Source organism: Trematomus bernacchii, unplaced genomic scaffold (genome assembly GCF_902827165.1).
Source record: "Trematomus bernacchii unplaced genomic scaffold, fTreBer1.1, whole genome shotgun sequence".
Classification (NCBI taxonomy): domain Eukaryota; kingdom Metazoa; phylum Chordata; class Actinopteri; order Perciformes; family Nototheniidae; genus Trematomus; species Trematomus bernacchii.
The window spans coordinates 13,273,147-13,287,524 of NW_022987720.1; the positions used below are offsets into that span (position 1 = coordinate 13,273,147).

General features: G+C 42.6%; 1 protein-coding gene across 2 annotated transcripts in view; it reads left to right on the forward strand.

Moving 5' to 3' along the window:
- znf385c (zinc finger protein 385C) overlaps nucleotides 1-14,378 on the forward strand; it is a 128,627-nt gene that overhangs the window by 99,908 nt on the left and 14,341 nt on the right. For both annotated transcript variants that reach the window (XM_034144240.1, XM_034144241.1), the window contains 2 exons: nucleotides 5,808-5,950; nucleotides 11,813-11,923. In XM_034144240.1, the coding sequence (XP_034000131.1) occupies nucleotides 5,808-5,950; nucleotides 11,813-11,923 (254 nt within the window). The remainder of the gene's footprint in view (nucleotides 1-5,807; nucleotides 5,951-11,812; nucleotides 11,924-14,378) is intronic.

Below are 14,378 nucleotides of genomic sequence, written 5' to 3' on the forward strand. Positions count from 1 at the left end.
CTCACACACTCCAGTACACAATATACAGTCACATTGCAGCCAGCACGGCATGCCGAGTGACCCAGAAAGAAGAGCAAAAAATTATTCTAATAAACAACTTTAAAGGCTGTGAAGTTAGGAGAGGAAACGGGAGAGGAAGGAGGGTAAAATGATTGGGCTCTTTGTAAAAAAATGAATAACATGCGATTGTTAATAGTTAATAGTTGTTAATAGGAGATATACAAGTCTCCAAAACGGTCAATTTGATTAGAAAAGCAGCTGAAATGATGTATTTATATGCCCTCTTTCAGGATTTGCATCTCATTCAGAATAACGCTTTATTCATCATGATGAGATCATATCTGCAGCTTTAGAGAAGCATATAATTATTGCCTGTTTCATGCATCTGAACCAATCAAAATGTCTTAATTGCGGGCTAATTGAAGACCTTTCATCATCTCAGCCCTGTTTCATCTAATCAGCCCAGTAACCTGCTATCTTAACGTCAGGTTTGCAGATAATGATCACATTTGAAGGGGAGTGGAGAGTAGAAAGTGGATAATAGAAGTTAGGGAGGAATGGCTGGGGAAGGAGAGAAATAAAAAGTGTCAGTCTTTAATTAAAACTGATGGTGGTTAATGTTCTCCGTCCATGCCGTAATGGTTCCCACATTGGCCCTCACACCAACTCCTGATCAAGCGGAAGCTAATTGGCTGTTGAGAGTCACTTTCCTCTCCCCCCTGTTTGTCTCGCTCACTGTGTCTCTCGGTGGAGTACATTTGGACTTCAAGAGGCAGTGCAATGTCATTTAATGCCCTCGAATGGCTGTGAGCCTCTAATAAACTACGATGCCAATTTAACATTTCCAGGCGCAGAGCTTGTGATATAGCCATTTGTATGCATAGCATTTTTGGGGTTATTTTAATAAAAAAAAGGCCCTTGTTGGTTGGGTTATTGTAAAGGAAAAAACTTCAGTTCTATATTTAGATGGAGGCATGTAGTTGCAGGCTCTTCCTGCCCTGTCAGATCCAGTCCCATCAGAGGCAGGACGGCGGCTGCTGGGAAATGTGTGGGGGGGCTGGGGGATGGTGAAACACTGTGGCAACAATGTGGCAGATGCACAATGAGCATCGTCGTGTTATGACTCCGATTGTGTGTGTCAGGACTCAAGTGTATGCACATTTGGTAGAAGCATATAAGGACGGTGATAGACATCATGAAATAGAACGATTATTATGTGTACTTGGCAACTGACAAAACAATCATCCACATGGTGCAGAGTTATTATGCTCATATAGTGCCTGCAATAAGTGCTCATCATTTCACCGGTCAGCAATTTCCCTTCCAAATTCCCTATTCAACAGATTCAACTCAGGATGTGTAGATATTCATTATCGCAGCTGGATAATCAGATCAGAAGCTTAATGGCGAAGGTCTGTCTGACAGTCCAACTGTTTCTCAGCAGGCAGGCAATACATAATAGCCTTCAATTCTGCAGAAATCAACAGAAGGAAGTGCTCCTAAAAAAACAAAAAACAACACAAAACCAGAGACAAGCTAACTCCATCTGTGGTGTATTCTTTTAAAATATTCTTACACAAAGGATTTCATCATGTTTTCTTTTCTGCTAGGCCTTAAGCAAAAATATAAGTCAGTATTTTCCTGACATTCCCTTCTCTATTGGGGTTGTGGAAGGATTTGGCAGCATGAGAAGTCTTGTAAATTATTTTACTCAACAAGCAAACTTTTTAAATTTTATACAAACATTATTGAACAAGTAATTTGTCTCCTCGAGGATCCACAAGGGTACATCACTAGCAGCAGTACATTGTCCTGGTTTTTTTCTGTCTCTTGGGAACTAAGACAAAGAGAATTCTGCTGTAAAGAGTCTAGACCATAATATGTGTGTATTGATAACCAACGTGTCTACAGTCTCTTCTATACCAAAGTGAAGCCAAAATATCCCAGATAGGGGAGATTCCAACTTTTTTGGACGTTATTTTGAGTCGGCGCTGTAGTTCTTTGGTGGCTAAAGCGGCGTTATTGAAGTCCCGCCTATACATTAGCCAGAACCAATCACAAGTCAAGCAATGAGCCTAAACTAGCTTTAGTTATTACAACCTCACATATCTGAAAAATGTAAACATACAATGTTAGAAGAAATACCTAAAATGACAGGAAACACACCTGCGAAAATATTATTTGATGTGCACTTTTTAGATGCCCCATGTCCCATCTGCAAACATGGCGGGGTGTGATTTAAGATCTATACTGCAGCCAGCCCCTAAGGGAGATAGAGATGTTTTATCTTAACTTTTTGGAGTTTTCATGTTGTCCATACAGTCTATGGACTGGAAAAATTATTTTTGAAAGAAGGTGTTGACATGTTTCTTATATTTTTTTAGATGACTGTTCCCAGATATTTCTGTTTAAATGTTTAAAGCAAACACCAGAGCCAGGCTTTTTAGAGCACTGTCTCAAAATGGCACCTGTTACAAACAACTTAATTCAAAGCCAAATTGTGGGTAGTTTTTTGAGTGGCTAGGCAACAAAAGACAGAAGGAAAAAGAAGGTGGAGATCTACTCAACCAACTGTAAGACCCTGCTGTGCCAGCATCTATTCCCACATAATTACACTGGGCCGCAAATAGAAAGGCAGTTTTCTCTCCTCCCCGACCCTCTGCATTTCTCCTGCCTGAGACGCTAAGCAGCACTTTGCAAGGAGACGCAAAGCACAGGGGGCGGGGTGGTGGTATTTAGATGTGAGAAAAGGCAATTTGTCAGAAACCTAGAGAGTAATGACAAGAGAATTACAGCAGAAAGACTAAAAGGTTGAATTGAGCTAATTCTGTGAGCGCGGTAGAGGAAGGCTCAGTAAGTGTGCTTGTTCACGTTGGAATCCATTATTTTCTCAGATGAGCAAGAAGAAAATAATTCAAAAATCAACATTTGAATTTTATGGCTCAGATGCACCACACAAACATACAGGAATCGGAGTAGATGCGATGTGACGGCGGCTGTTGTGTAACTAAGCCCAATGAGTCATGAGAGGGAGGAATGCGTTGTTGTGATGGTTGGAGGAGGAGGAGGTCTGCCTGGGGAGAGACCGATGGAGAGAGTCAGATCCGTAAGCAAAGTCATCTGGGAGAGAGAGGAAGAGGCTGGACATTTGGTTTCAGGCCATGCCTCAACTTGTCTGGACCCTGGACCACAAGTGAGGCGTAAATAAACCTGAGCCTCCACGCAGACATGGCTCCGGACAGAATGAGCCCATGTGCACATAACCACATACGTATGCAAACATGAACATATGTGCAGACATACACACACACACAATATTAAATGACTGGAAAATCACGCAGTGTGATAGAAGGAGGTTACCATGGGCTGCAGGCAGAAGCCATCCTATTTTGTTGCATACACACACGCACACACACTTTGCTTCAAAGTATACACCTACTGGATGTGTGTGTGTGAATGAGAGGGTGTGTGTGTGTGTGTTCGTTCATTTTATGTGACTGTGTTTATATTGACTTCCCCCTTACCCTGGGAGCTATTTGTTTTCAGAGGTGCGTAGGCTGTTTGTATGCATTTATGAGTGAGTGTGTGTGTGTCGTACATGCATTTGAAGCACACACAGTCCCGCGCTCGTTGTCGTACATGCCTGGATCCGGGCTGCGCCTCCATGGCTGCGTTATCATCCAAAGAGGCAAACAGCCAGCCCCTGATTTAATAAGCTGCCTAGGGAGTCACAGAGAGGTGGGGAAGCACTATCAGCTGATAACTGTCCTCCCTGCAAGCCCAGCTTTTTCTCTGATAGCCCTGCCAAGAGGAGACTCAGCTTCTCCTCGTCTTCTGTGTGAATGTGAATGTGTGTTGAGTGTGTGAGTGATCCCCTGCCGGCTGCTGCCCACGTGTCTGTAGGCTGCCTGCGCCCATGCTTTGCTGCATCTCTGGAGGTGTCAGACAGACAGCAGAGGAGAGCCCACACATGGCAAAGGCAGGCCTGCGCCCAGCACTGAGGAGCATATGCTCAGAGCTTCCGTCTTTCAGCCCCCCCCCCACACACCAAAAACATACACCCCGCGTCATAGTGCCAATCCTGCCAAGCTGCGCAAACCATGGGCCAGACTACTGACAGATCTCCCACTCGGTTCTGTACTTCGCACAGGCCATAGAGCAGAATCGTCTCCTTGAAACAAGTGCTAGGAGAACAGAAAATACTACTATTATGCCGAAACAAACAAAGGAAGAACACGGCTACATTGGATTTTCTATTGATGTTTCTGATGGCTTTGTAGTCATATTTGAGTAATCTAGGGGAATGATCAATGGGATGGCTTTATAATTCATCCTGTCCATGCAGTCTTTCTAAGAGAAGTGTAGGAGTGTCCTCCTTGTAACGAACCAAACAATAGGGTTATTGGTGCATGTTTTTTTTTCAGATTTATAATTTAAGCTTTTTAACGGTGGGGTGTATTTATGATCAGGTGTAGTTCTAGAGAAGATTCAGTTCAAGTATGTGTTAACCTTTTGTGACCTGCCTCGATGTTTTTACATCGTTTTTACAAGTGCTATATTTTGCAGTGACTGGAGAATGCAATCCTTTGTGTTTGAAATAAATCTCATCAATTAATCATCCTGTGGTAACTTCTATGTGTGATAAAAACCTTTTTTTTGCATGACTCCTCAGTGAACAAAAAGTCTAAACAGAGAAGTCTTGATGAATTGAACAACGTCTGTTTATCTTGAGTTTTTAATTGGCCGTTTTTATCAAACATGCATTCTACTGTAGTGAGCATCAGAGTTTGTACACTATGTTTTTATATAGCATCGATAAAGGGGTAGTACAGCTTTCTAAGACTCAGTGTTGAATTAAGTCATTTTCTCATAGTGATGTTGTAAATGTACTTCAACAACATGCTTGCTATGTAACAAATACAGTACAGAACAGTGCCATACATGATGCACTCCCAGTTATGAATATATTACTGTAGCATCTTTTTACTGTCTCTCTCTTCACCTTTCCTTTTTGGAATCCCACCATCTGTCTCTGAAATTGCACATCTCCATTCCCACCCAGAGAAGAGGCTCCTTTTGGGCAATCTTTTGTATTTTCTAAGCCGATGGTATTATTGTTGGTGATTGCTTTTTGTATGTGTGTACGTGTGCGCATGTGGGTGTGCGTGTGTGTTGCAGTAGGGCTCACATGATAGGCATACATTTGGTGTGGCCACGGTGACCTGAAGCTGACACCGATGATTGATCCTGGTGCTGGGATAAGTGCCTGTGCACCGGTGAGCACACTGGTCTACTGAAACGCAGCCAAGCGGAAAATTAGAAATCTCTTCATCCCTGGTCCATTTGAAATCCGATATCTCCCATCTTTCCCTCGCACAGGCACCTTTCCTCAGCCAATAAATCAGTAATTAAATGATGTGTATGTGTATGTACATGAGGACAGGTGGCTTGTCCTTGGGGGATCAGTCCGCTCAGCTAGGGTGATGGGAGTATTAAGTCTCCAGCAGGACTGCCCGTGTACACCTCCTTTTGTCCACTTGAAAACCGAAACACAGGCTGTATTGTCCCGGGTACAAACACACTTGTACACACACTTTTGAGTGGTTCTATGTGTGTGCTGTGTGTCAGCTGAAGGTGTAATGTTGCCTCTGGTATCAAATAAATCAAAGTCAGGCCCCCTCTGAGAGCACCTCACCTTTTGGAAGTCATTGGTGCAATTCTGCCCATACTAGAACAGAAAAGTCCCACATGTTCACTTTTCAAGTTGTTTTCTTAACGTCTAGCATCAACCTCTTTGTGTTGTCCAGGTACGTCGGCTCAGGGCAGCCCCCTCCTCGCCTCCCTGCCCCTCCCGGGACGGCCTCTGCAGCCGCAGCTTGACCTCAAACATCTCCTGCCCTTCAGACTCAACGGATCCTCCCCCCTCAATCTCTTTCCTAACTTCAACACGGTAAGTGCAATAGCTCCTTGGGTACCAATATCATGGAAAATAGCAGTTAGATGAAGTGGAACTGATTGATCTATGACTTTTATCTACAAGGATTTTTAAACAATAAAGGTCGCTGGCAGAGGCCGACCTGCAAATGATATAGTACCCAATTAGATCCACCAGAAATATCATGTGAATAGTTGGCTAAGTTCAGAAGAAAAACGTTATGTCTACACTGTTTTGTAACTTGCGATAGCTTGAGAACAAAATGTCTTTGGTCCTGTCTCGTCTTGCACACACTTGCAAATATCAGTGGAGTTGAATTAAAGACATGTCAACCCCAACCGACATTTAAACGTCATTTTGTACGCTGGGGCAGGAACAACCTTAATTTTATGTGTCAGGGTTGCGAGCCTCATACTTCATAAATTCAGTTTCAATGTTCAACCCCATGATCAGGTAGAGGGATAAAGACAGACAGGCCATAAAATCATGTCCTTATTCACCAACTGACTATCTTTACTGCCAGACCTTAGCCTCCAGTAAGTGTCCCATAAACTCTCCCCCTGTCAGAGGCCATCCCTCAGGTTCGGGGTGCTAATCTTCATTCAAGCAGGGTTTCACCTCTCAGCATTTTAGTTGTCACCTCAGTATCAGCATTTCTACAGATGAGACCCTTATTACTTTGCTTCGAACGTCAGCAGCAAACTGTTCAGTTTCCAAGCGCTGAGGCTCTGATGCTTGCCTTCCCTCGATGCCTGGAATTAAAAGCCTGTATCTTTGATCCTTTACTTACCAGCGCTATATCCATTGTCGTTTTGTGTGAGTATGTATGTGTGTAGGCACTTCTGATATCTTTGATCCTAGTTTCACTGTGTGTGTGTGTGTGTGTGTGTGTGTGTGTGTGTGTGTGTGTGTGTGTGTGTGTGTGTGTGTGTGTGTGTGTGTGTGTGTGTGTGTGTGTGTGTGTGTGTGTGTGTGTGTGGTGTGTGTGTGTGTGTGTGTGTGTGTGTGTGTGGTGTGTGTGTGTGTGTGTGTGTGTGTGTGTGTGTGTGTGTGTGTGTGTGTGTGTGTGTGTGTGTGGTGTGTGTGTGTGTGTGTGTGTGTGTGTGTGTGTGTGTGTGTGTGTGTGTGTGTGTGTGTGTGTGTGTGTGTGTGTGTGTGTGTGTGTGTGTGTGTGTGTGTGTGTGTGTGTGTGTGTGTGTGTTCACCTCCCTCATCGCACACTGTGAAACCATCTCCAGTTCTGTAGTCTGTAAATGAAACATAAGCCAGAGCTTTCTCTCCTGCATACGCTTTACACCTTTTCAAACAAAGCGAAAAAGGGCAGAGAGGAGGAGAGAGGGCCACACAGACATCTGGCTGGCTGGTTCAGACAGTGGGTGACATGTGCAAGGGGGGGGGGGGGATATAAACATGTGCTTCATGTGTGTGATGATGTGCCAGTTTATTCATTTGGTCTGCCACCCACTGCTGTAGGTCGGGGGGTCGCCTGTACTGCCCTATGGAGGAGTGAGTTTGCCTTGCAGCAGAAGCAGCATGGAAAACAATAATACGATACGATACGATACGATATTACTTTATTTGTCAGATCAAGTCTGAAATTTGACTTGCGTCACATCAGCTCCATGTCCAACATCAACAGACAAATATCCAGACAAAAATACATGAAACACAAACAACAAACATTTAACATAACAGCACAATCAGTGAGAGAAAAGCTGCTCAAAGAGCCTTCAGTGTGCATTTGATCTGGGATTTAGCTCTGTATTTACTGAGAGGACTGACTGATGCACAAAGGAGTGCTTCAGTCTGACTTTATTGAATCGTGGGACCCTGTATCTCCGATTAGATGGTAGCAGTTCATATTCACTGTTCAGAACATGGTTTGGTTCAGAGATGATGTTGTTGGACAGCCTCACTAGGTTGTTATGATAGGCTGAGTCATAGAGTCTCTGACAGGGTTGACCAACAATCTTTGAGCAGGTGGAGCAGTTTTGATTTTAAAGCTGCTGAAAAACATTTGTACCAGGTAGTATTGCAGTACTGTAGAATGGACATGATCACAGATGTAAAGAACAACAGAAGAATGTCTCTGCTCGCCCCAAAAGACCTTCTAACACCCTCATGTATTTGTATTGGTCAGTGTTATGATTATGTTTCAAAGGTTCAATTGCTTTTTCTATTCTCAATACAACGTATTGCCTTGCAGCTCTGTTCAAATCTTTATGATGACTGATACAAACAATTTGTTTGAAATCCAATCAATTGCAAAGATATTCAGTTCTTCAGTCATTGTTAAGGAGAATACAACTCGCAGTAGGACGGGAAATCAACCACAACCAGAATGCAGAAATGGTGATAACTGTGGGAGTAACATCAAATCAGTGTTGCTTCAGTCCCGGGAGGAGATGATTAGCCTCCATAACACACTGTCTGACGGCGCAGCTGTGGCATTAATCACAAAGTCCATTCAACTGGGAGCCCCAGGTTCTCTTAGCACTGATAAGGCCCACGTTGTCCCGGACGTGTGCAGGGGGGAAGATGAATGCACCTGTCTTCAAAACTAAATATCCTCCGGTCCCTCGCTGTCCCTTATCCCCCCCCCCCCCCCTCTCTCTTTCTACCTATTTCTCTCTACCAATCCTGAAACCCCATCACGTCTCAGCCGCCCGGCGCAGGATAAGTCCTGTCTGCACCAGGATGGAGGGGGAGGACGGAGGGCTGGGACAAAAGACTCATTTATAGCAGTCGGTTCAGGATGGCTGCGGACAGACAATGGGCACATTCTTCAGTTCCCAAAACAAATAGCTGTGTGCAGCCTGCTCTGCTCAGGTGGACGGGGGGCAGCAGGAGTGGGAGAGCTAGGTTTCAGCGGTCAGGCTTCGGCTAGGGAAGGGAAAAGTCAGTTGCTCCCAGAGGTAGCTTTTAGTCATGTAGAAGAGGCCAAAATAAAGCAACATAAGCAGAGAGAGCCCTGAGGGAGAGATATACCTCCTGCATAGTGGTTTCAGTGTCAGGTGTGTTTATATTCCCTCTCACACCTGGCCTTCTTGAGGAATCCATAGTAAACAGACGCCACTCTTGCAGAGGAGGCAGCTGCAATGGACGAGCCACAGCTCTTTGTGTGATAGGAAGGGATCTAATGCTGTTCAGGCTTTTGTATCAGAAGTTAGGTAAGGCAGTGTGCCAACCCTGATGCCATCAATACAACACCCCCTGATCTCTGGGCAGCTGAGGCGTTCTGCCACCGGTATGGTTCCTGGGATTGGTGTGTGAGAACAGCGCTCCCCTTGCCATCCTTCTGCCATGCGAACAGAGGAATGAACTGGGCCACCCTGGGGGGAAATCTAAGATGATTGTTATATGAAGGGTGCGTCAATGAAATCAGCTGTCATGATGGCATGCGGACCTTCTGATGTAGCCTCGTCTGTAACTGTTTTCAGTTGGTTGTTCGTCTGCAGACAACACACAGACGGTTAAAACCTAATTATGTCGGTCCAAAACCATCTTCTCTTTGGGCTGCAATATCATGACAGAACAGACACATAGCTGAGATTACAATGAACTCTAACTGCATTTAAAATATGAGCTGTTGCCTGGCTCGTAACAAAGTGAGAATACAGCTGTGATAAGAACAAACCCATACTATAAGGGTTAACAGGAGTTCCCCTTAGATACCTATCGCGTAGGTTTGATCTATAGTAACTTAAAATGTGATTTTATCATGTCTTATCTTGTTACTTAATAGAAGAGAATCACTGTGGAATCTCTGTGTTAACCTTACATCCATTCTTTCAAAGCGCTGTCTGTAGGTCTATAGTGCAATGGCTTTGCTAGATGTGTGTTACTGAAAGAGAGACTTTGTTCAACTTCTTTAATGTTGTCTTCACGCTCAACTATCTCTGCAAGTATCACAAACCTGAATGAGAAAATACCATGACGAGGCTGGCCAGTCTACATTTGTATTCGTAGGATCATCCTTATCCATGTGGGTCTCTTGATATAAACTAACATCTTAAGCGATTGGTAAGGCGTTCCTCACAGTTAAAAAGGAAGGAGGGATATGAAAGTTTGAAATGCAGTATGGATGATACAAATCTTGCCTGCAAATGTGAAGGCATTTTGAGGAGTATAATATCAGTAGGTTGTAATTGGGTGATTTTACAGTATTGACCCAGGAAAACATACTGTAAATTTGACCTAGAAAACAATATTGCTGAGAACATTTGTCCGTTTTCTGAATGTGTTGTCTTAAGAGGATATTGAGCTGGGGAAAATACAAATCTGGAATCAAATAACCTAAGGATCATAGATACGCTCCCGCTTATGGTCCTGATGTATAGTTGCATTTTATAAAGAAGGCTCACATGTATCAAATATAGTATAGACCCTTAATGCAGAGGTATACATCTAGCTTATTACAAATGGCTTGTTATATCTAAAGATATCTAAATACTCTTCTACTTATGGACATTCTTGGGCTGGGTGGAGTAAAACGTTTAGATTTTGATGTCAGCAAGAATCATTTATGGAGCCATTTTTTCAGAATTGTTGCTATTTCTATCCTGGACACTTGCATAAAGCCCCAGCTCTCTATATACAGCATGCGGTCCGTTTTGGCTCGGCCCCATTTTTTAGGTCTGGTTGTTAAATTATAGGGTCTTTGTAGTGGTTAGAGGGTGGGGGAGTTCTATTAATATATTCCGCCCTGTGAGAGCAGGGGGCGGCAATGGTGATCGCTTAAGCTTGCAATGCATTATGAATTGGCACACATCCTTATTATCTAACACCGTGACCAGTCACATACAGCAAAAAAGATTGTACACTAGCAGAATGTCTTATGTCTTTACAATGAGGGAAATTAAGATAAAAAAGCCACCATATCTGAAATCCAAATATTTGTGCTTTGATTGTAATTCATAACACAAAAGTACTCATGTGTACAATAAAGTGTCTCCCAGACCTTCATAAGTGCGTACAGGGACGTGCTTTCAGGTTATTACATTTCATAACATTACATTTCATTGGGCTGACGCTTTTATCCAAAGCGACTTACAAAAAGTGCAAAAAGCATAAAGAGGCAAACTCCGAACAACAAGGAAAGTGCAGATATATTCACCTCAAGCAAGTCATACCATTGAAAGTGCTGGTGAATTAGTTACGAGGCCTAAATTAACTTTTTAAGTTAATTAACTTTTTTATTTAACGGCTACATTTAATATAGCAGGCACAGGTGCAATCATTGAGCCTTCGAGCAACAGCACCGATACCATATATACTGAATATTGCTAATTAGCCTACAGTGTTATGAGTAAAGCTAAATGATATTGCTTAGCATAATATTTGAAGCAATCAATCTAAACTCACTGTAGTAGGAAAATATTTCTACAACAGAAATTGTTTTGGAATTGTGGTATTGTTAAAAAACTAGTGCAATTAATATGCTAATGCATATACATATGTTAATCAATATGAGGGGCATGTTCTCTTAATGCCCTCTGGTAGCAATCAGGAGGTTTTGAGATTGTGGCAGTACCACAAACTAGAGTCTCCAGAATTCATATTCAGGTTAATCCACTCTTAGATTTAACAATAATGTAACATTTGTACCTCCGTGACGGTAGGATTTATTGCAGGACTGTTGAATTCAAATGCATTTGTTTTATCTAACGTTAACCTATTTTATTCTGAGGGGCTGAAACAATGTACCTCTAACTATTGTAGCTGCTGGAAGTATTTGCATGAGATGCTGCACTGTCCTGGAAACAACCTCACCTTACCTCACCCCTGAGTGGTTCTGCAGCACAGGCAATTATCTTTTGGGAAAATAAAGTCTTCCAGAACGTCTGTTGTTTACTATCTTTTCTCTCTGTCTCTCAGATGGACCCTGTCCAGAAGGCAGTGATCAACCACACATTCGGTGTCCCTCAGCCCCTCAAGAAGAAACAGATTATCTCCTGCAACATTTGCCACCTGCGCTTTAACTCAACGGTAAGAAATGTTTTAGTGGCTTTATGTCTCTGTGTTTACGGGAATTACAGAGAGGTTGTGGGCATGATAAGACAGAGAGAAAAGCTGGCATGCCATACTGTGAGATATACAACATAAAAGTGATCTATAGTCTAGCCTCAGAGAACATAATCTCTTTGTTTTGTTTTTGAATGGCCGTCTTTTAATTCCCTTAGCCCTTATCATCCCCGTAAGTGTGTTTGTGTACGCTGAGTGTTTGTGTGAATAACCAAATGTGGATATATGTGTGTCTTAATGCAAAACAAAAACTACTAGTAAAAACTTTTGGCAAATTATGTAAAAGTTAAGGTTACTCTTTTCATTCGTTTTTTCTACTTATGTGCATATAACAGTTTGTTAACTTTCCCTTTCAGTGATTTTGTATGTGTGTGTCTGTCTGTTGTTTGGTGTGAGGGATTAGACAGCAGGGAGAGCTGTCGTTTATCTGCAGAGCGCAGAAACAATCAGCAGCCCCAGCAGGAAGCAGCATCCTCGGCTCATCGCTCCATTTTTCCTATCCTTGCCACCTCTAACACACAGATTTACACACACTCGCACACATACTGTACACTTGCAAATATGCACACTAGAGCACAGACTTACACACATAGACACACTGGCAAATTCCCATGATATTTATTGCATATTCACATAAACAAATAGATAATAGTCGAGAAAGCTATTAAGACAACTCTTGTCTGGGCACAGTAAAAGCACACTTTTTTGGTCTCCATCTTCAAAGAAGGGCTGAGGCACAGGAGACAGGGAGCTGAGGGGGAGAGGAAACTCCGACGTGCTCCCAACACACAAGAGCAAATCCCATTCCCCGCCTCCACACTCCGACTTAAAGGAGAGTGTCAGGTCTGACTGTTGCTTTATCTGTCTCTCTGAGAGCATGAATACTTTTCCTAACACGCCCATGTACCCTCCTCGGAGTTTGCTCACATATTATACCAAGTTATCCTTATGCATAATGCTCAAAAGTGAAATAAGTAACCTTTCTCTGCTGCTCAGTGTAGCACAAAGAACAATCTAACACCAGCTTATAATCTAGTTTCTGCTGACCTCCTGTGGTTATACTTAGCTGCAGTGATGTAGAGGTGTACCTCAGGGCGTGTTGGTGCACTGTGACATAACTGCTGGGTGTGGTTATAGGTGCAAAAGAGCACATTTTTATAGTGTACGAATCAAAGATAAACTTAATTTGTGTATCCGACCCGTGATTCGTATCAACACACAATAGTATGGGTTCTTCCTTCACCCATGCTACACCCTTCCAAGATGAACATATATCTAGACATCAACATTTCTTTCCAATACTCCTCTGAAAAATATCCAACAAGCATAGTTCCTCAAATGTCACACTAAAGGAACAGCTTATATCCCTGGTTTTCCTTTAACCTTGCTGCTATAAAGCTAAATTGCCCGGTTCAATCCGAAGAAGGGAAATGAAAAGGATTGAGAGTTACTACAGCATTTTGCAATAGATCTATCTACAATAGATTTGATTATATTTCAGTTATATTTCTTTTTTTATACCAAACAAATAGATAGGAGGGCTTGTTCTGTCAATGGCTTTTCAAGAAAGCTAGTGCCGGTATATATTTTAAATGTTATGTCTTTCCTCTTGTTCATCATATTCAATTTAAATCCTGATAACATAAAAGAACACATTCAAGTTACACATATTTATAGCTCAGTGCAGCAAAAATGTTCAGAGACAACTGACTGGCAAATCTTTTTACAAAAGGCGATATTTTTTACCAACATCCTTGAGGAAAAAACATGCACGTCCACAACCAAACAGGCTGCTCAGTGATTGTTTAATTAGGCAAACTGGCAGATCCATTTGAATTCTATGTCTTTGTTATTTTTGCTACAGGCGAGTAATTTTGGGGAGAGAGGATTCATTTCAGGGCTTATGGGAGGACTTGTTCCACCCACTACACATTGCTATGCACCAGATAGTGTCCAATGTTTACAGCCGTAGGATTGCTTAATCACAGGACAATAAAAAATCCCTCAGAAGAGTACTGTGTCCTGCTGGCCGGCATGCTGATGTGAAAACCAAAGCTCATTTCACACCTTGTCCATGTGCCTCCTCTGAGACAAAAAACGGACGGAGAGAATGGTGGCGGAGAAGGCGCTGGCTGAATTTGTCACATCACGCTAATCTCTGAAGCCTTTTCACTGCAATTCAGTCACACGATGTGCTAAAGTATTGGAGTTGTTTTAACAGATGCTTTGACAGCCACATTATTCATAGGCCTCCACTATATCACACCATTAGGCTTGCTAATGTGAAGTGTGCGTTTAACTCCATCCCCAGTCTGCTGGTGTTTACAGAGAGCTAACACAGGAGACAGGTGCTGTGTGTGTGGCTGTTACCTCACAGCACAAATACACATCATATTCATTGCTAATGGGACTTATTGTA